The sequence below is a fragment of the Theobroma cacao genome, chromosome 2 (genome assembly GCF_053813885.1).
Source record: "Theobroma cacao isolate CCN51 chromosome 2, ASM5381388v1, whole genome shotgun sequence".
Lineage (NCBI taxonomy): Eukaryota > Viridiplantae > Streptophyta > Magnoliopsida > Malvales > Malvaceae > Theobroma > Theobroma cacao.
The window spans coordinates 9,109,935-9,132,041 of record NC_142640.1 but is presented as its reverse complement, the minus strand read 5'-3'; the positions used below and the strand labels follow the sequence as shown (position 1 = coordinate 9,132,041).

Genomic DNA, 22,107 nt, shown 5'->3' with positions numbered 1-22,107 from the left:
TTGATATGTTAGCAGAGTTGGATGAACCTGTTTGACCGAGAGCTTCTATTCTTCTAACGTTCCTTACTCCTTGTAGGCTCTCGACTCTATCTATCGATGGCATCTCCTGGTGGAAAATGCCGCTGTGAAGCTGAAGCCTAACCTTATCTCCCCATCCACCTTGTGTTGAAAATATAATGCTTATCATATTGACGATCACTTCTGCTACTGTTTGGAATAGAATCGCATCAGCTTCTGGCAGTCTTTTGCGCAAGAAAAATCAGGTTTGTTGTAGGCTTCCTGATTGATCTGTGAAAAGTCGCCATGTTTTTGGAGCTTTAACGGGCTCCTCTACTTGGGAAGAGAAGAACATGCGTCCTTGTAAAACGCAAACCGACGTTTTATCAGGCCTTGAAGTTGAATAAGTCCCAACTAAAGTGTCCAGTTAGAGCAGGCCCAACTTGAATGAACCAAGCTAAAATGCAAAAGCCCAACCAGCCGGTTTGAGTACAAATCAGCCATTGACAATTCTTCAATAAATTTTAAAATTATATTCTCAACATTTTGCTATCATTTCTAGTCCCACATTTAAGTACAGCTTTTATTTATAATATCTACCCCTTCCTTATGTTTTTGCTTTTTATTTTTCTCAATGATGCTGATGGCCAAACATCATGAAGAACTTTTGGCCAGCAAAACAAAAAACACATCATGAAATAACTAACTTCTTCAAATTACACTTTCATTATCATTTTTGACATCCATATTTTGAAAAAAAAAAGGGAAAAGAAAAAGAAATTTGCAATAAAGTGCTATTATGCAATCAAAATTTATGCCAATGACCATTCATATAAACAATTTGACATTGACAAATACCATTTTACACCATAAAAAACACATGACAACCATGGGATTTGCCAAGTTGATGGTACAAAAATAAATACTCTTTAAGATAAATTTATGGAATTATAGATAATAACAATAATAATGTACTGGTACATGGGTAGAACAAGTAAATGCGAAAAGGAGGAGAGGAGCCATTTATGTAAATAAGGGGAAGTTTGTGAAAGGGTGGCCCCATGACTACAATCCCTCTGCAACCTGCTGCATCCAGATGAGTGACATGGCAGACATGCCTGTCAGGCTCGACTCCGAATATATACTCCTTCAACGGTTCACTGTAATCCTTCATTTTATCGGATTAACTCCGTAATGCCATCTAATATTAGGGGCACATTCGATATTCTAAACCAGGATTCAGACTCTCAACTCTCAAGCAAAACTACAGCTAGAGTTGGTTGAGGAAACAGCTAAAGAGTGAGCAGCATTTGGAACCATTACAAGCCCATTTTTCTCTCTTTAATTGGCCTTCACGTGCACTCACTAACCCTTTCCCCTTAAATTCCCCAAGACCCTCCAAAACAGAAATCCCACCCCCCCTCTCTCTCTCCCCAAATGCACCTCCCTTTTTAATAAACTCACCATGAAAAAAAGACGAAAAAGAACCAAACCAAAATCCTATCTTCACTAAGCCAAAACAAAACAAAAACAAAAACAGAGACAGACCCCGTTTCAGATTTGCAGGTTTTTGAAGGTCAGTCTTGTTTGTTTTTCTTTCAGTACGAAGGGCCTTTAAAAGAAAAATAAAGATGTGTTATGTGGGGAAAGCAACAAAGATCTTCATCTTCGTAGTGACAGTGTTGGTGGTTTTGGGTCTTGTCTTGGGATTCGGACTGTTTCGTCACGGCCTCCAAAAGTCGCACAAATGCTCCGGTGACTCTTGCCCTTCTCCCACTAATGTCTTCCCTGACCCTATATCCAGCCCTAATACACCACCAGGACCAGTCTCTTCCTCTTCCAACCCCCCTCCTCCTACCACTGGGTCTAACCAGCCCCCGTCACCTACATTCAACCCTAGCCCTAACCCACCACCAAGCTCAGTTCCTACTCCTAATCCGCCACCCAGCCCACCAATTGGCACCCCTACTACTACTACACCCCCGCCTCCTAATACTAACCCAAATCCTCCACCACAATTTCCTCCTCCTACTCCTCCACCGCCTGTTTCAAGTGCAGTGTTGGCGGTGCCACCCTACAATCAGCCGAGTCCGGTGCTGGTGGCTCCAGGCCCTGTGCATTCCTAGATTAGCTGGGTAGTGAGTTTCCGTCAGCCATTGTTCTTTTCTCTTTCTTTTGGAAAAAAAAACTATATGATGTTATTTTTGTTTCGATTTCCCATTTTCTTGACTTAAATAATTCTTTTTTGGATAGCTGTACAGCTGTGAGATAATGAGATTTGTATTGCATTTTGATGGATGGTGAATTGTGGTTTGCAGTACATTTTTTTCTATGGTCTGTAGTGGTGGATTATTGGCTTTGTTACCGATATCGAGACTTTTTTCTTTTTTTTTTTTTGGAATTTACTTACACAAACCTCTCTCAAAAGAATGGAATTCTGCATTGTCTGCTAAATTGTCAAAAAATTGTGTCTACTCCTTTGACTCCGATGTCTAATCCTAATTTCACCCCCGCTGCCCACCAAAGAAAAAAAAATTCTAATCCTAGTTGGATCTATTTAGCTAACAAGGACGTTGGATCCATTGTTGTAGATTAACTTTGGATATCCAAACGCGCTTCTAACATTCGAGTTATGTCGGATTCCAACAGTTTTGAGTTGGGTGGTTGGTGCTCACTGCTTTGTCCTGTTGCATAATTATGTGCTTGTTAGTTGAGAGAATTTATAGTTTAATTACTCACCGTTAGATCTTAGTTTTTGTTCCAAAAAGTTAATGAAATTTTCACTAAAATGTAAAAGAAAAGGAATGTCATTAGCATTGCGCTTAACAACCTAGCGGAACTACAGTTGGTGCAGAGATTGGTTGCTTGTGTTTTCAGGGCTCATGCGGCCATTTTAAGTAAACAAAATGAATAAATTAAAGTTCACTTCTGAGTGGTTAAGAATCCGATGAAAAGAGTTGTCTTGATTTGGGCAAGGAAAGAACTCCCGTAACGGAAGGGAACCGTGTGCGTGGTTTTTCATGGTCTGGTCTTCTGGTCACCGCCGTAGGAATCTGCGAGGCTGGACTGGACAAGTCGACTCTGCCAACAACAAAAAGAAACCGTAAAAATAAAATGGAAAATAGCCAAAATGCAAATGGAGTTGCCAAGGCATTTCATCAATCTCTTTTAGGAAAATTAATGTATAATTTCCTTGAGAAAAACATGGGGTTTTATTTTACACTTGATTGTAGTGTATATTTGGAGTGGAATTGAGAAACTTGAGCTCAGGCACATATAAAACTTTGCTTGGGAAATATGTTGGTATTGTGAGTAAAGGAAAATTTGTGGTTGGCTCTTTGTATTCGGACTTTTACTCAAACTTTAGTGTAGACTAATAATTTTAGATCTGCTTGACATTGTATTAACAGTTGAAAACAGCTTTAAATTGCTTAATTTAGGCGGCAGTAATATAAAAGATTTGTTAAGGATGATGGAATATGCTTTTTAATTTATTTATTATGAATACTTTTCTGCGTGCAGCATGGCACGTATCATACCAAAATTTTAATGATAATGAGATAGGCAGAATTCATGACCTACTTTAAACTCCATGAGAACTTATATTGACTTATGGTTGGCTGTTTACGGGACCCATACATTCCTCTTTGGATCTTTGGTTTTTTTGTTTTTTTTTTTTTTTTTTGTTATTTTCCTTTTGGGACATGTTTGGAAGCTTAAATGGTTGACGTCTTCTTTCGCTTGCTTACGTGTTTTATTAACACATTTTGTGGAAAGCAGGAATGAATTGCTACCAGTTCTCTGGCGAACGTCGATCTCAGACTTGCAAGTTGGTTGAGATCTCATCAGAAAGTCATTTCTGTTTCTATCACATGCTCATATTTTTGGCATGGTGGTTTCCGCCCCATTGGGTAACGCACGGCACATTCAAGTCCAGAACTTACTTCGCTCACCCCTCACCTCGTTCATTAGCAGAAGTCGGAGTTAGAAATTTTTAAAGAGGGAGTAAAGTAAAAAAAGATAGTTAAAAAAAAATTTATATATAATTCAATTCTTAATCATGTAAAATATTAAATAAAATTCATAAGATATTGAATATATAAAAAATATATATATTAACAATAATGACGATGTTGTGTGTGTGGGTGTATATATATATATATATATATAACTAAATAAAATTATAAAAGAGTTTCTCTCATTCTTTATACGCAAAAGTGAAAGAGAAAACAATTTTTTAAACTCAAATGAATTACTTTTTTACTTTGTATATTTTATACAAAATGTATAACTTTTTGAAAAAGCTCTTCTCTTATTTTCTATGTGTTTATTGAATTGCTAATTAACATATTAAACTATTAGATTGAATTGTTGATATATAATATGATATGATAAACTATTAGGTTAAATTTTTAAGATATAATATGTTATGATAAGTTTAAATTTATATTAACATTTAGTGAGTTTAGGTTAGTAGACTCATTTTTTTTTTAATTTGATGGGTTCAGCATATTGAGTTAGAATTTATATGATAACTAATAATATATTGGTTGACTCTAATTTTATCAAACGGTTGGAGTAATATATAGTAAATAAAAAATTTTAAAATTTTTAGAGGGATGAAACCTCATGTGTAGGGTCATTTTATTATTTATATTAATTATTTAATAAAAAATTATTTTAAAAAATTATTAAATATATATAATATATAAAAAATTTTAAAAATTTGGAGGGAGGAGGTGGACGCTCCGCCTCTGATCATTAGGAAATGGGTCGTTAGACTTTTCGACACATATTATGTACTATTTATCATTGTCATTCATAAGCTTATATGTATAAATTACATAACTTGATTTGTAACTTCCAATTCAAAAATATGAACAAGTCAATGATAATTAATTAAATAGTATATATATAAAGGAATAATGTTGACACAATTATCGTAATTGTACAAATTATAAGCTTAATTAGTGAAATTTGATATGATTACAATATTATTATATTGTGATTACCACATTGTTACTTTAATTCACTCTTATGGCACGTTTGGTTCACGAAATTGAATAGAATATAATAAAATAGTTATTATGTAAGAATAAAATAAGAAAAAATATATAATAAAATAATTATTATATTATTTAATTCATGAAATAGAATAGAGTAGGCATTGTTATTATAACTTATTTTAATAGTTGGTTGACAAAAATAATTTTAGAACAATTAAGAAATAAATAATAAAATAACAAAATTACCATTTATTATAATTTAGTAAATTAGACAAAATTATTCATTATTATAATTTAATAATATTTTTCCTTTTTTAATCTTTTAATTTTATTTTTATTAAAATTTTAAAATTAATAAATTATTATTAAATTATTAATATGATTTTTTATTCCAATTTCTTTTTATCTTGTCTCTATTTGTATTTTCATTTTTAATCTTTTAATTTCTATTTTCATTAAAAATTTAAACATTAATAATTTATTATTAAATTATTAATATATTTTTTAATTTTAATTTCTTTTTATTTTTTTATTTTCTATTTGTAAGTTGTAATTATTTTCAATAAATAGGGATATTTTTATCCAATAAATTTTTGACTTTTTTTCATAGTCATGAAATAGCCATTAACATGGGAGAGGTGGGGAACTAAACCAAGATTTTGGAGGATAGTTATTACTTAGAATGGCTATTTCCCACCTCAAAAACCAACCTAACTAAAGAATAAAAATAAAAAGGAATAAAGAGGGAACGGTTTAGCTATTTTTCATACCAAACGTTTTATTAAATTCTTGAAAATCCCTTCTAAATATATATATATATAATTGTAAAATTCACAATTTAAAATAAGATTTCTTTTTTCTTAGTACCATGTTCAAAGCCATCTTATCTATTTTGTCTTTCTTTGAAACCTTGTCTCGAAACCACTATCAACTAGCATCACAGCCACTACACCATCGTGACCCATTATTGAAAGAATAATCAACTGTAATCTCATCGCATGAAACCGTCGAAAACTATCGTTCGTGCTCTTACACCGTTTTCGAGTTGTGTTGAGTCCATGTCACTTTCGGTCACCGAATCATGCCATCGTCGCCACCTTCCACCTATCTCCTTTCGATCTGTCAACCATCGGTTACCAAAGTTTCATTAGATCTCTCGTGCACCCCCACACGTCGGACAAATTTGTTGCCCCTATCTCACGTGCCCTACGCGTTGGCACTTGCTGTCTTTGTTTTCTATTGTCCACATCATCTACTGTACAATTAGACAAGTACATGACATCTTGCCATGTCAGCACACTATAGTATCTCTATCACACCACTTGCCATGTCACTTTGCCAATCATTTACCAGTCAACTAACATATCATCTACCAGGCCAACATTTTAACTTTTTTCATTTTTGCTAATTTTGACTTCATGAATTCGAATTTGACCTTTACTAATTTTTACCATAACATGGAGAAATATGAAGTTTCTAGTCAATTGAAATCACTTTGATAGGAAATAATTACAATATGTGACTCCATGATATGAGTAGTTTTCTGATTAAACGTAAATTTTGGTACATTATTATCAGGAACATTGTTCAACCTGCTAATAAGACTGTTACCTAGTTTACATAATGCCTTTGAGATTGGGATAGCAAAAATCATCATAACATTACTTGGTTTCATAACACATTTTTTCCTAATATTTATATTTAATTTTTTGATTTTAAGACAACAAAAGAGATTTGAAATTTTCTTACATCCAAGTATAAAACTTCTGGATTGACTCACTATTATCAGTCGTAGATTACTCTATACAAACTCAAACATGAATCTATCTCGTTCGTATATGATTTTTTTACCCAAGTTCAACTTATTTGGAATCAACCGACTCAAGCTAATATTAGTGAAGATTATGTTTTTCTTACATAGGTTTTACGGCTCTTTCTCAAAAATATGAAGTTGTCAAGGCTTCATTGCGGCATGAAAATCCACTTCCAACACTAGATATTTTTACTCAAGAATTTATTTTTGAGGAGACATGCCTTGACCTGGATAAGTTTGTACATATTGATGTTGCTCTTGTTGCTACTCATTCCAAGTCATCAAACCGCAAGTCTGAAGCTAAGTTTTGTAAGAATTATTGCTAAAAATTAGGTCACAATTTTTAGCAATTACCTAACGATTAATATAAGTATTCTCATAAGATTGGACATATTATTGAAAATGGTCCTATGCGTCCGCTAAAACCTAAGGGTGGAACCTCTAAACCTAAGAGAGATCTCTCAAAATTTGAATCTTCATCCATTGTCATAACTGCATCTAAAGGAAATCCTACTCTCTCACATTGAAGCTTTTTGCTAAAACAAGTTATCTCTTCATATTCTTCTTCCCAGTAATGTAATTCATCTTGACTCATTTGACTCTGCTTATTATAATCATATAGCTCTTAATCTTTTTATCTTATGCGTTGCAATATCCACTTTCTCTCTTCCTCCTACCCATTTTGCTAATGATACAAAAATGAATCTCGCTCACATAGAAAATGTTTCAAACTCACATCTTAATCTTCTTGATACCTATCATATTCGTACTTTAACATTAAATCTTATTTCTATGGGACAATATGATATTTAGAACTCATTGTTATCTTTCTTCTTCTAATTGTCAAGTACAAAATTTGCAAACGAGGAAGATTCTTGGGACGGGTTGCAAGGTGCAAAAATTGTTTGAGTTTGTCTCTCTTAATCTTCTTGTGAAATACGTATCAAATGCCAGTTCCATTAACATAATTATTGCAATTATAGGTTAAATCAGTTAAATTACAATATTGATAAATTACGATATAATTACAATATTGTTAGTTTATTTTTTTCTTTAATATATATCTAATTTTTTTATATATAATTTATAATTCAAAACAAAAGATTTCCCCTTGGGTAACAGAGAGGATGTAAGATAGGATAATACTAAACATAAAGTAACAAAGGGGACTTGACCAGATCGACTCGTCAAAAAAATGACCATGCAATCACCTGAACACGTGTCTGTCAATAATTTTACTATGCGTTGTCGGAATTATACTGAAATACCCCATACTTTGATATGGTGATAAATAAAGTTGATCAAATGCAAATTGAGGTCAATTAAAATGTTTAGAAGTGATAAAAGACGAAAGGAGTAGTTTAGGATAAAATGTTTCGCAAGTGAGAAAATAATAATAAAATAATAATAATTTTATCGGAGGAGAATTTATGAGATAAAAGGCGATTTGGAAGTCAAGTGAGGCATAATAAGGTATTTTTGGTACCAAGGAGACAAGATAAAATTTTTGGAATAAAATAATATTTTTTTTATAAAATAATATTAAAATATTAATATTTAGCCGGATGTCGAAGTCAATCAAGAAGGAGGATCATATGGTTGATCTAAGTGGGGGAGAAGATGACAAGCCCGACTCTACAGAAATATTTGTGATGACATACATGTGGTGGATAGCATGTTTACATGCTAAGAGAGTCTTGAAAAATTTACAAAAGTTGGTATTTTACCTAGAGGTACAATAAAGTTGATTTAAGCCTCGAACTAGATCAAATAGAGAATTTACAATGAAATTAAGAATTTTAAAGTCCCAGAATGGGTTAATATGGTGATTCGGAGTTCGATGATCAATTTGGAGTCAAACTGGAATTTTCGCTATCTAGGGGCAAAATGGTCATTTGCCATCTGGGGACAAAATGGAAATTTTTAGAAAAGATTTTTGGCCCCATTTCACTTATTGGAGTAAGATTTGAGGTTTAGAAGTGAAAAATTTTAATTTCGGTATAATTTGGAGCAAAAGGGTAAAATGGTAATTTTACCATTCGAAATCGAAAATTTAATTTTTTGAAAGGATTTTGATCAAATTTAATTATTTGGAGTGTGAAATGAGTATGAGGAGTGAAAATTATGCATTATGGAAAATTTTCAATTTTTGGGGTAAAAATGTAATTTTTGAAAAGTTCGGGGGCAAAAGTGTAATTTTGAAAAATTTGCTCCACCAAAACTTTGGAAAAATCTGGAAATTTCACTTAAGACTTGGATAAGTCAAAGGGAATGCATGGTGAAAAAAATAGGACAAGTGGATGGCTAGAAAAAAAAATGAATTAATAAAATATTTAAAATATGAATAAAATAATATTATTTCATTAAACAATAAAAAGGCATAAAAAAAATCAGCCCACCCATTCTTCTTCTTCAAAATTCGGCCAAGCAAGAAACAAGAGAGAGAAAGGAGAAAACAAAACCCTAGAGAGAGAAAATCAAAGAAAAAGTGTGAATTTTCAAGGAAATTAAGTGAAAAAGGTGAGATTTTTTCTATTAAGCTTGAGTTTTCTTATTCCCAAGCATTTCTCTTTATTTTTCATGATTAAATTACATGTTTTCATGATGAATTCAATTCTGAAAAAATGGGTTAGGAGAGAGAAAGTTGTTGGATTTATTTGATTTTAATTTATGTTAGTGTTTTTAGTTAGTTTAGCATATTTAGAAACAAAACAACAAGAAAATAATTTATTTTCTCCTCCAACCATTAATGGCTGAATTTACCATGTAGTGAGTGAGGATGAGTTTGATTTTATTCTAGGAGAATTGGTTAAGGAATAATGAATTATGAGCCTAGAAAAATAATGAGAATTTTCAGAGCAAAAATACGAATTTTTACCCACTAGGGGTATTTTCGTAATTTGCTGTTGGGACTGATAATTTGCATCACACTGAGGGACATTAAGTTAATTTGGGTGCAATTGAGGTATAGAAATTGAAAAGAATTAAATTGGAGTTTAAACGAACCCGTTAGGAATTTAATCGGGTGATAAGACGAATTAGGCCAATACCGGGTTTAGATAGTTACCAGTGCATTTTTGCATTCCATATCATGCATTGGTAGTCTAAATTAGTTTAATTTTGATTTAGTACCAACTTAGCGAAATTCTCGATTTTGTACTGTGTCAAGGTGGTGAGTCCTCCAATAAAGGCAAGGAAATTGCATCCGAGGACCAGTAGACAGAGTGCTTCGAAAGTCTGCATTCTAGACATTGTGAGTAAACTTATTATCGTCTTAATTATCTAGAGTAGTTTTATACAACTATGTGATTTTATGAAAAATGGGTTTAAATGGTAAATTGTTATGTTTTAAGGGAAATTGTGATTTTATAAATTTTCTGAAAAATCGAATATTGGTTTTGAAAATAGAGTAATTGGAGACTGCTAGTTTGTGTTGCAAATTTATGGTTCTGAATTGAATGGCTTATGACAATAAATGAGCATGAATGGCTAAACTGATTTTGGTGTTATAATTATGTATACTGTGTATTCAGCCTTGAGAGGCTAGGTTGTGATAAATTGCCATGACATGCTAGAATGAATTTTATTGATTGGTGGATTATATATTAATTATTTACTGCAGAGGGGGTTCCGTGGACCAGCCTATTAGAGGGGCACGGTAAACTCCATTATATTATTACCTCGAACGGAGAGGCGCGTAGGGTATCTCCTGGGGTATAGCTTAGGGTTCACTTCACGCCAAACCACCACGTGAAGGGGAACTCAGCCAACGCCAAGGAACGGCTGTATTTTTCTCAAACAAAAATATATTTTAAGTGTATACAAAATTTTAACAGCCTTGGCGGACTCGGTTAGATGCCCTGCGCAAGGTATCACCGAGTATGAGTTTTGGCACGAGCCAAAGTTTTAAGAAATTCATAAGCCAAGTTGATTACTCGATTTTTATGGATTGATTTTATTTGGTTGAAATGAGTTGAATGGTAATGAAATTACAGTATGATGATTTATTTTAATTGTCTCTATTTACTCGACTTTAGATAGTTTAGATGGTATCTGTTTACTCACTGGGATTATAAAATCTCACCCCTTCTTCCTATACATTTTTCAGGCTCAGGGAATTTCGTAGTTAGCTGACTTGAACAAGGACCTTCATTTGGACTCGAATCGGTAAAAGCTGTAGGTTTCCAGCTTCCGATGCATTTTGGATAGATATGGGCCCACGTGTCACTGTAAAAGAAATTTTATGCTTTGGTTATTTACTTTATAGTATATATGAATATAATTATCTTTTACGCTATAAGAATTATGTACCGATAGTTTTATGAAAATTATTTTACAAGAAAATAGTTTATTTTATTGAATACTTTTATCATATTCAAATGGTCAAATTTTCACTTCAAATGAACGTTCTAGATACTTAATTTTTTTTTATCATTAAATATATATTTTCGGCTTACCTATTACATTTTTAGCAAGTTTCGAGGTTTTCGATAAAAATGACGAAAATGCCCTTGTGAGCAAAAAAAAAACAATATGTTATGTTATGATTTGGAAATGATTTGTAATCCTTCGTATTTTGATTATTTGATAACTATTGCTCACCGGGGAAGTGCGAAAGCTGATACGAGAGCCTTGCGAGGTTTCGATCGACATTCGGGGTGAAGAATGTTTGTCGAGGCTTCGCGGCGGTTGTCACGGGCTCGATGGGGAGAACTAAGCTCGGAACTGCATTATAGAAAGTAAGAGTTCACAGTCTTACATCCTCTTGGTCAATTGGAGCCCACGTGTCATTGTAGATCAAAACTTATATTTTGGTTATCTGTATTTCTATTCATATAATTTTTACTTTACTTTCATGTGCGAAAAATTATTTACGAATATTTCTATAAAAATTTATTTTATGAGAAAATAGAATATTTTATTTATTATTTTTGAATAGTACTAGTTGTCAACAATTTGCTTTCAAACGAACGTTTTAGATACTTAATTGTTTTTAAATCATTAAATATATATTTTCTGCTTACCTACTACATTTTTAGCAAGTTTTGAGATTTTTGACGAAAAATTACGAAAATACCCCTGTGAGCCAGAAAATAATATTTTATTGTTCTTATTTAAAAATGACTTATGATTTTTTTGAAATGCGAGATTTAATAACTGTTGCTCACCGGGGAGATGCGAAAGTTGATGCTAAGCCTTGCGAGGTTTCAATCGACATTCGGGGTAAAGAATGTCTGTCGAGGCCTCGCGGCGGTTGTCACGGGCCCGATAGGGAGTTCCGGGTCGTGACAATTTTATTGGTATCAGAGCATGGTTTAAAGATCAGATATTTTGATTTTAAAGCTTTGGATTTTAAAGTTTTTGATTTTAAGGTTGTTTTAAGAAATCTACACTGACACTGCGTGGCCCCAAGTCCAGTTAAGTTAAGATAAGTTAAGTTAAGTTAAGTTAGGTTCGATTGAATAGAATGTATGCATCTACATATAGAAATCTACTTACTTTTGAGATGCATAAATTATTATGCAATTACTATGTGATTGCATATAGGTTTTGAAGTGCACTAGTGACATACACACCATATCTAGGAGAGACGGTAGTCCTGACGCCTCTCATAGTATTAGTGAGGGATCGCTAGATTCTACTGCTAGGAGCCGATGGCAGCACGAACCGAGTAGTCCAAAAAGTGCAGATAGTAATAATATTAATGTAAGCATAAGAGGTTCCCTTTTGAGAGAATCTAAGGAATATGCTAAAGAAAGGGAAAATTAAGGATAGCCGAAAGAGGTATTCGTTCTAGGAAGAGTGTGACAGTAGTCCGACACTTTCCACCAGGCTGTGGGAGAAATGTAAGGGAACAACCAGAAAAGAATAAGGAGAAAGTAACAGTGGTAAGTAAACCCCGTAGGGGGGTGAACGTTGTACGATATTTTCCTCCTGGTTGTGGAAGAAATGTTGCACCGATAAGTGATGAGGAACGTAGGAGAATACAACAAGCCTGGATTGAAGAACAAAGGAGAAAATCTCAAGAGGAAGAGGATCCATTGATGTGCCTGGATCAGGACAATGCGAAACCTAAAGATGTTTAATACTTTAGTTGAAGTTGTATTGTCATAAATTTAGGCAAGTGTCGTTTAAGGGAAAATGTAGTAGTTACCTGTGTAAAAGAGTTAGGAGTGGCTTTTATTTTGTATGACTCGAACGGAATGTAAAATAGTAGTTTAAATAATTGGATATGTATGGGAATCTTTTACTATAACAGAGATAAATTGGTGATATAATTATTGAGGAAGGTTATAGAAAGAAGCAATAAGGTTATAAATGACATTCGGAACGGATAATGTGATTACGTTAATGATTGTAATTTAAGCATGAAGGGGATTATTCAGTGATGTTATGACACTATGAGGTAATAGTTGGGCACAAATATAACCTAATGAAGTTAAATTATGGAATATGGGGAATATAAAATTTTGATTCAGTAAGGATTGTGAGAATAAAGTAAGGAGGAAGCTGAGCTGTTTTCGTAGTTAATTATACCGAAAGTCAATAAGATTATTGGAGTATAAGACAAAAAAGATAATTGGATAGGGATGACAATAAATTTGAGGAAAGTTGTAGATAGTGAGCAACTTATGTGTGGAGTGGTATATGTATCATGAACTTATTACACTATATGGAAAGGATGTTATGAGGTGGAATTTTATGAATGTTGATAAAAGTCAAAAGATGACATGAGATGAAAGTATTAATTTGGCTTAGTGTGTATGACAAGAAAATAGAAGGTACCTATACTTATGGAACTCATGATATATATCTAGAAGGGAAACCACTGGTTGAGAATGATTGATGTGGTGACTTTGAAAGCAGACAAATAGCTTTGATGAGAAAATTTCTACTAACTACAGTGCTTCAACATTGACTGTTCAACGCTGTAATGCTCCGAATACCTCACGCTTATGATGCATGAGTAAGATGGGAGTGACACGATAATGAGCTTACAAATTGAATTTTGGTTGTTGGTCATTGTGTTTTGTTATCTGGGAGTCTTAAATATTCTGGAGAATGTTTACCCAAATGAATTGAAAAACTTCTTTATTGCCTTGTATATAGGCATATAATTAAAAGAAAAAAAAAATTGAAAGATTCTTGAAATGACTATATTGAGATGAGATACCAAATAATGAAAGTGTGAAGGAAGAATTACGAGACTGGTATAGAAAATCAGTTTATATAGAATATCATTATGAGAATTTGTAATATCTGTTTTGATACAGTAAAATGACAAGGGTTAGTAACAACATGAGGCTAATTGTGTGGCACCCTAGAAACTTATGAAGATGAGTTAGGAGTTGAATGGATGAGTATGTATTTATATATCTTTAAGAGTAAATGTTTTAGGAATACATAAACATCTTTGAGAAGAGATTCTAATCATACACAACAAGTATGAAACGTAAAATTTTTAAAACTTGCTGAGAAGCCTAATGGCAAAATCACAAGTTAAGGGATCACATGCTGTGAGACATAAGTTTAAGATAGATATTCCCAAGGAAATACTCAAGAGAAGTTTTGCTCTGGATCTCGTTAAAGCAAGCACTAAGTTATGTGATTATAAAAAGAAGTTGTAAGCTGAGAGTGATATTAGTATTAGTATTGAAAAATACTTGAGGAGAATCTAATTTAAAGTTTTACAATTTCAAGTACAAATTATAAATTAGTTAAGGAAGAATGATGTTATGTTCATATGAAGGAGTGGAACAAAGGATGATAGAAGTTGACCTTGAAAATGAAGTCAGATAATGAAACTTTCCTAATATATTATGGAAATTGGAATTCGAAAATGCTTAAGGCATACATGATTCAAATGGGTTTGAGTCTTAAGTGACAAATCAATATCGTAATGCAAGAAAGATACAAGGTAATATAGAGGCATGAAAGATGATTAAGGACAAAAAGGATGACTCTTAGGAATTGTGGTATTGCATGAGATGCAATGATCAAGTTGAGATAAATCTTTAAGGCATCAATAGGATTATAAAGCATACACGCATAATAGATTATAATTCAATGGAAATGACATTGTGATGAATGATATATAGTATAAGGAAACTCAAACATATGGTTGGAAATGATATGAATGATATGAAGTTATACACAAGTATAATAAGAAGGTTGACATGCACTATAAGAATTATTATATTGAAACTAGGATTGGGATACAGATGAATAAAGGGGGAATGTAGTCCAAAGCATGTGAACACATGGATTCCTATATGTAAAGAGAGATGTTGACATTTGAAAATGCATGTATATATGTATATATGAAATTGATAATTTTACTAACTGAAGTGAAGAATGGTTCTCGGTAATTGGGAGATTTTGAAATAGTGTCCAGAGAGGTTAGTGAGCTAAAGTGTTAACAGACATGTAATGAACGATTAAAGTTATGAATGACTTTGAAAGTAAACCTTAAATTGTTTAAGTTTTTAATGGAACTCCATTAAAGGAAGGGTTTGGACCAGTATAAGATGGATGAATCAAGGTTGAGAAAATTGGTATGGAGCAAATTAATAAAACGATGAATAGGTATACATAAGTAAGTATGATATGTGATCAAAATCGGTATAATTGAGATGAAGTTATGGTTCAAATGTAATAATGGAGATAAAGGCATGCTTAGTGTCTAGATATAAGAGATCATGGTTGTGAAAAGTATTACTGATCCGGTTCCAAAGGATGATAATTGCTTTAAATAAAGCATTTAATTGAACTGAAGGTGAACGAGGGAAATAAATTGAATGTCCCTATAGAAGGAACAAGGAGTAGGATCATAGAAGGAGATTGATAACGCAACATCGACGGGAATTCGAGGACGAATTCTATTTAAGTGGGGGAGATTGAAATACCCCATACTTTGATATGGTGATAAATAAAGTTGATCAAATGCAAATTGAGGTCAATTAAAATGTTTAGAAGTGATAAAAGACGAAAGGAGTAGTTTAGGATAAAATGTTTCGCAAGTGAGAAAATAATAATAAAATAATAATAATTTTATCGGAGGAGAATTTATGAGATAAAAGGCGATTTGGAAGTCAAGTGAGGCATAATAAGGTATTTTTGGTACCAAGGAGACAAGATAAAATTTTTAGAATAAAATAATATTTTTTTTATAAAATAATATTAAAATATTAATATTTAGCCGGATGTCGAAGTCAATCAAGAAGGAGGATCATATGGTTGATCTAAGTGGGGGAGAAGATGACAAGCCCGACTCTACAGAAATATTTGTGATGACATACATGTGGTGGATAGCATGTTTACATGCTAAGAGAGTCTTGAAAAATTTACAAAAGTTGGTATTTTACCTAGAGGTACAATAAAGTTGATTTAAGCCTCGAACTAGATCAAATAGAGAATTTACAATGAAATTAAGAATTTTAAAGTCCCAGAATGGGTTAATATGGTGATTCGGAGTTCGATGATCAATTTGGAGTCAAACTGGAATTTTCGCTATCTAGGGGCAAAATGGTCATTTGCCATCTGGGGACAAAATGGAAATTTTTAGAAAAGATTTTTGGCCCCATTTCACTTATTGGAGTAAGATTTGAGGTTTAGAAGTGAAAAATTTTAATTTCGGTATAATTTGGAGCAAAAGGGTAAAATGGTAATTTTACCATTCGAAATCGAAAATTTAATTTTTTGAAAGGATTTTGATCAAATTTAATTATTTGGAGTGTGAAATGAGTATGAGGAGTGAAAATTATGCATTATGGAAAATTTTCAATTTTTGGGGTAAAAATGTAATTTTTGAAAAGTTCGGGGGCAAAAGTGTAATTTTGAAAAATTTGCTCCACCAAAACTTTGGAAAAATCTGGAAATTTCACTTAAGACTTGGATAAGTCAAAGGGAATGCATGGTGAAAAAAATAGGACAAGTGGATGGCTAGAAAAAAAAATGAATTAATAAAATATTTAAAATATGAATAAAATAATATTATTTCATTAAACAATAAAAAGGCATAAAAAAAATCAGCCCACCCATTCTTCTTCTTCAAAATTCGGCCAAGCAAGAAACAAGAGAGAGAAAGGAGAAAACAAAACCCTAGAGAGAGAAAATCAAAGAAAAAGTGTGAATTTTCAAGGAAATTAAGTGAAAAAGGTGAGATTTTTTCTATTAAGCTTGAGTTTTCTTATTCCCAAGCATTTCTCTTTATTTTTCATGATTAAATTACATGTTTTCATGATGAATTCAATTCTGAAAAAATGGGTTAGGAGAGAGAAAGTTGTTGGATTTATTTGATTTTAATTTATGTTAGTGTTTTTAGTTAGTTTAGCATATTTAGAAACAAAACAACAAGAAAATAATTTATTTTCTCCTCCAACCATTAATGGCTGAATTTACCATGTAGTGAGTGAGGATGAGTTTGATTTTATTCTAGGAGAATTGGTTAAGGAATAATGAATTATGAGCCTAGAAAAATAATGAGAATTTTCAGAGCAAAAATACGAATTTTTACCCACTAGGGGTATTTTCGTAATTTGCTGTTGGGACTGATAATTTGCATCACACTGAGGGACATTAAGTTAATTTGGGTGCAATTGAGGTATAGAAATTGAAAAGAATTAAATTGGAGTTTAAACGAACCCGTTAGGAATTTAATCGGGTGATAAGACGAATTAGGCCAATACCGGGTTTAGATAGTTACCAGTGCATTTTTGCATTCCATATCATGCATTGGTAGTCTAAATTAGTTTAATTTTGATTTAGTACCAACTTAGCGAAATTCTCGATTTTGTACTGTGTCAAGGTGGTGAGTCCTCCAATAAAGGCAAGGAAATTGCATCCGAGGACCAGTAGACAGAGTGCTTCGAAAGTCTGCATTCTAGACATTGTGAGTAAACTTATTATCGTCTTAATTATCTAGAGTAGTTTTATACAACTATGTGATTTTATGAAAAATGGGTTTAAATGGTAAATTGTTATGTTTTAAGGGAAATTGTGATTTTATAAATTTTCTGAAAAATCGAATATTGGTTTTGAAAATAGAGTAATTGGAGACTGCTAGTTTGTGTTGCAAATTTATGGTTCTGAATTGAATGGCTTATGACAATAAATGAGCATGAATGGCTAAACTGATTTTGGTGTTATAATTATGTATACTGTGTATTCAGCCTTGAGAGGCTAGGTTGTGATAAATTGCCATGACATGCTAGAATGAATTTTATTGATTGGTGGATTATATATTAATTATTTACTGCAGAGGGGGTTCCGTGGACCAGCCTATTAGAGGGGCACGGTAAACTCCATTATATTATTACCTCGAACGGAGAGGCGCGTAGGGTATCTCCTGGGGTATAGCTTAGGGTTCACTTCACGCCAAACCACCACGTGAAGGGGAACTCAGCCAACGCCAAGGAACGGCTGTATTTTTCTCAAACAAAAATATATTTTAAGTGTATACAAAATTTTAACAGCCTTGGCGGACTCGGTTAGATGCCCTGCGCAAGGTATCACCGAGTATGAGTTTTGGCACGAGCCAAAGTTTTAAGAAATTCATAAGCCAAGTTGATTACTCGATTTTTATGGATTGATTTTATTTGGTTGAAATGAGTTGAATGGTAATGAAATTACAGTATGATGATTTATTTTAATTGTCTCTATTTACTCGACTTTAGATAGTTTAGATGGTATCTGTTTACTCACTGGGATTATAAAATCTCACCCCTTCTTCCTATACATTTTTCAGGCTCATGACAGTTTGTAGATAGTCGAGTAAGACGAGAACTAAGCTCGGAACTGCATTATAGAAAGTAAGAGTTCACAGTCTTACATCCTCTTGGTCAATTGGAGCCCACGTGTCATTGTAGATCAAAACTTATATTTTGGTTATCTGTATTTCTATTCATATAATTTTTACTTTACTTTCATGTGCGAAAAATTATTTACGAATATTTCTATAAAAATTTATTTTATGAGAAAATAGAATATTTTATTTATTATTTTTGAATAGTACTAGTTGTCAACAATTTGCTTTCAAACGAACGTTTTAGATACTTAATTGTTTTTAAATCATTAAATATATATTTTCTGCTTACCTACTACATTTTTAGCAAGTTTTGAGATTTTTGACGAAAAATTACGAAAATACCCCTGTGAGCCAGAAAATAATATTTTATTGTTCTTATTTAAAAATGACTTATGATTTTTTTGAAATGCGAGATTTAATAACTGTTGCTCACCGGGGAGATGCGAAAGTTGATGCTAAGCCTTGCGAGGTTTCAATCGACATTCGGGGTAAAGAATGTCTGTCGAGGCCTCGCGGCGGTTGTCACGGGCCCGATAGGGAGTTCCGGGTCGTGACATATACCAAACATTCTCAAAGCTTTTAATCTAAGCCTTTAGAATTCAAATCTATACAGCAATGAATTAAGGTTCTTTCTCCGTGATGAGTCGCAAAAAGATCTGATAAAGAACTTTTGACTTTGACCAGTAATCTCTGCTTTATAGAGTAACAGCAATTTTTTCACTTTGTATTTTGAAAAATAGTCGATAGCTTTAAATCCATTTTGACTCTTCCCGTCTATGTGGGGCGCATTCAAAGGTAAAATCATGACGCAGCAGAGAATTTCAGCAACATGAATTTAAGGGTTGGTTTTGCATCTAATTAACATGAGCCACCGACAATCACAGCACATAGGGTACTCTAGACCCACCTCATGGGTGAGTGTGCTCGAAATTTGGATTCATGCGGGAAATTCAGCACATGAATCCATAAGTACAAGTGAAAAATAAAAAATTAAAGACTGTTATGTGTGAGATCAATAATTCAATTCCATCTATTTTTTTTAGATAATAAGGAAATAGAAGCTTGGCTAGAACCCCATATGGTTGATGAGGTCGATTCACAATTCAAAAGACATACATAATAAGTAGTTAAATATTTATATTTATATACTCAAAATTTATTTCATTTTTTAATGATATAGGATCCATGACATTCTACCCACTTCGACTTTCTGATGTGAGATCCATGACATTCTATTCACTTTAACCCTTGTATCTCTCATCAACTAATAACTGGATAGAAAGATTCTTTTTCTCTAAAAGAGGTCAGCTAAAGTGGTTGATGGTCTACATCAATGAAAATCTAGGTCTACTTTGATACCACTTATCACGGATCAAAATTTAACCCGAATCTCATGCAGTCTTAAGCTTTGAAAATAGAGTTTATGTAAATCTATAAATCATGAATTTATATTCTCAATGAAAAAAATATACTTAATAAATAGTAAAAAATTAATACTTATATACATAAAATTCATTTTATTTTTTATTAATATGATATTCGTGACATACGAAAGGTGCCCTACCCTCTTTGCTTTGTTTTTTTTTTCTTTTTATTAGAGGAAATAGTGTGGGTGGGGTGGGCCTCTTTCTTAGCAAGAACACAAAACATTAACTCTAGAGTTTGTTTCACGCAACACATTTTGTTTTTCTTTCTCTCTTTTTCTTTTTCCTTTTTCAGTTTCTTTTATATTATACAAATATATGCAAGCAACCCTGCAAAAGATAAGGTATTAGCTTTCCGCCCACTTAGTGGTTTTTTTTTTTGTTTTTTCAAGCCATACTCTTGTTCTTTTCCTTGGATTATTAGTATGTCCTTTCTGCTTTGGTTAGCAAACTAACGATGCATGGCTCTGGATAATTTTTTTGTGATTGTCATTTTCACTGAGTGTAATTTTCTTTGAGATATATTATAATTAAATTTAAAACTTGTAAACAATGTATTATAGGAATCAATTAATTTATAAATTGTGAATTATTTTTGATTATTTATTGTTAAGATTATTGTATAAATTCAATGATACAATTAAAATACAATACCGTTAATTGGTTAGTTAGCTTTTTAACGTAAAGTACTATTAATTAGTTAAAATTAAAATATAAATAAAATTAATTTTATATTTTAACAATTTACATAATTCAAAATATAAAATATTTCTTTTTTAACGTGATATCAAAATTTATTTCATTTTGAATTTTATAGAAACTTATTGTATCTTCAATGTTTGGATTTTCTTCTGTTGTTTCAAAATCCAATATTCAAACGGATAAATCTTTATGGAATTCACATCACTATGTTCACCAAATCACAAAATCATCGCCGCCAACCATCTTGTCTCGTGTCTCATTTTGGTTTGCTAGTCAACAATTGCCTGAGCTTCATCGAAAGATTCAGGTGCTTCCATGCGCTGACCGACCTTGTTTGATCCAGACACGCACCTCCACGCGCCGCCACTCAATCTGACACGTTCAGTTCCAAATAGAATGACAAGCTTTGAATAAAGTAATTCATAGTGTATTAATCGTTTCCTTGCAGAGGTCTAGTCTTATACCCTCAACACTCCCCTGTTTGTCCAAATTAACAGGATCATTTGACTTTATTACATAACAATAATCAAAGCATTTGCATAGACTTAGCTTAAAGTCCAATAACAAGGAAATTATATGGTATAATTGGTGATACATAGATGTTATATTCAGTCATAGGTGGACCCACCTTGAGGAGAGTGGTGTCACACCACTCATTTAATAATAATTTTTACTCATTATATAACTTTTTAAAGTTTTATTAAGTTTTATGTAGTTAATAATACTAATGGAATTCATTAATTTTTTTTATAATTTTGTATATTTCAAGTTAAAGTAAACCTATCAAAATGTAATTTATATAGTAATATTTAAATATTACATGATAAGATAAAAAAAATTTTCTATAATTTAAAATTTTATTAAAAAAGTCAAAACTTAAACTATTCTCCCTCCTCATCTTACTCTTGAGGCCCATCGTAATGTTATCTCTTCTTAGTACTTAGTTGCAGTTTTCATCCTCCTTTTTCAAAAATTAAAATCTTATATTGAATGAGTGACGAGTGGACTAATGATTGTTTGATAATATATATTGAAAAAAATGTATTTGTTAATGTTTCTACTGATGTTATCATGTATAAATATTTTTACTTTAAAGTATTAAATGAATAAACTGAATTTATATATTTTTTAATTTAATATTAAAACTTTTAAATTATAAATTTTAACATATTTTATATTTTTAATTACTATTAATTATTTTAATTATGACACTATTAATTTATGAATCCGCCCCTATATTCAATTCTCTTTAAGCTTCGCTAAAATAGGTATGTATGAGCTGCATGGGCAAACCTTTAATTTGTATGCCATCAATTAGGAAACAAAAGCTAAAACAAACAAAAAATATGGAGACCGGGG

General features: G+C 32.2%; 1 protein-coding gene and 2 long non-coding RNA genes across 3 annotated transcripts; all 3 read left to right on the top strand.

Annotated features, from left to right (window-relative positions):
* The first annotated feature begins 1,105 nt into the window (after positions 1–1,105).
* LOC18608536 (proline-rich family protein) lies at positions 1,106–2,392 on the top strand. The gene has a single exon (XM_018114881.2). It carries the CDS (start codon positions 1,629–1,631, stop codon positions 2,121–2,123), a length of 495 nt encoding a protein of 164 aa, XP_017970370.2. The 5' UTR covers positions 1,106–1,628; the 3' UTR covers positions 2,124–2,392.
* A 6,576-nt stretch (positions 2,393–8,968) lies between these two features.
* LOC148763996 (uncharacterized) lies at positions 8,969–11,123 on the top strand. Its single transcript, XR_016024739.1, has 3 exons — positions 8,969–9,336; positions 9,986–10,069; positions 10,925–11,123. It is a non-coding gene; the product is annotated as an uncharacterized LOC148763996 (long non-coding RNA).
* Positions 11,124–16,805: 5,682 nt separating this feature from the next.
* On the top strand, positions 16,806–19,020 carry LOC148763995 (uncharacterized). The gene is made up of 3 exons (XR_016024712.1): positions 16,806–16,974; positions 17,624–17,707; positions 18,563–19,020. It is a non-coding gene; the product is annotated as an uncharacterized LOC148763995 (long non-coding RNA).
* The last annotated feature ends 3,087 nt before the right edge of the window (positions 19,021–22,107 follow it).

What these genes read in the sequence shown, in the direction of transcription:
- LOC18608536 (XM_018114881.2), top strand. Translation starts at nt 1,629, where the DNA reads ATGTGTTATGTGGGGAAAGCAACAAAGATCTTCATCTTCGTAGTGACA.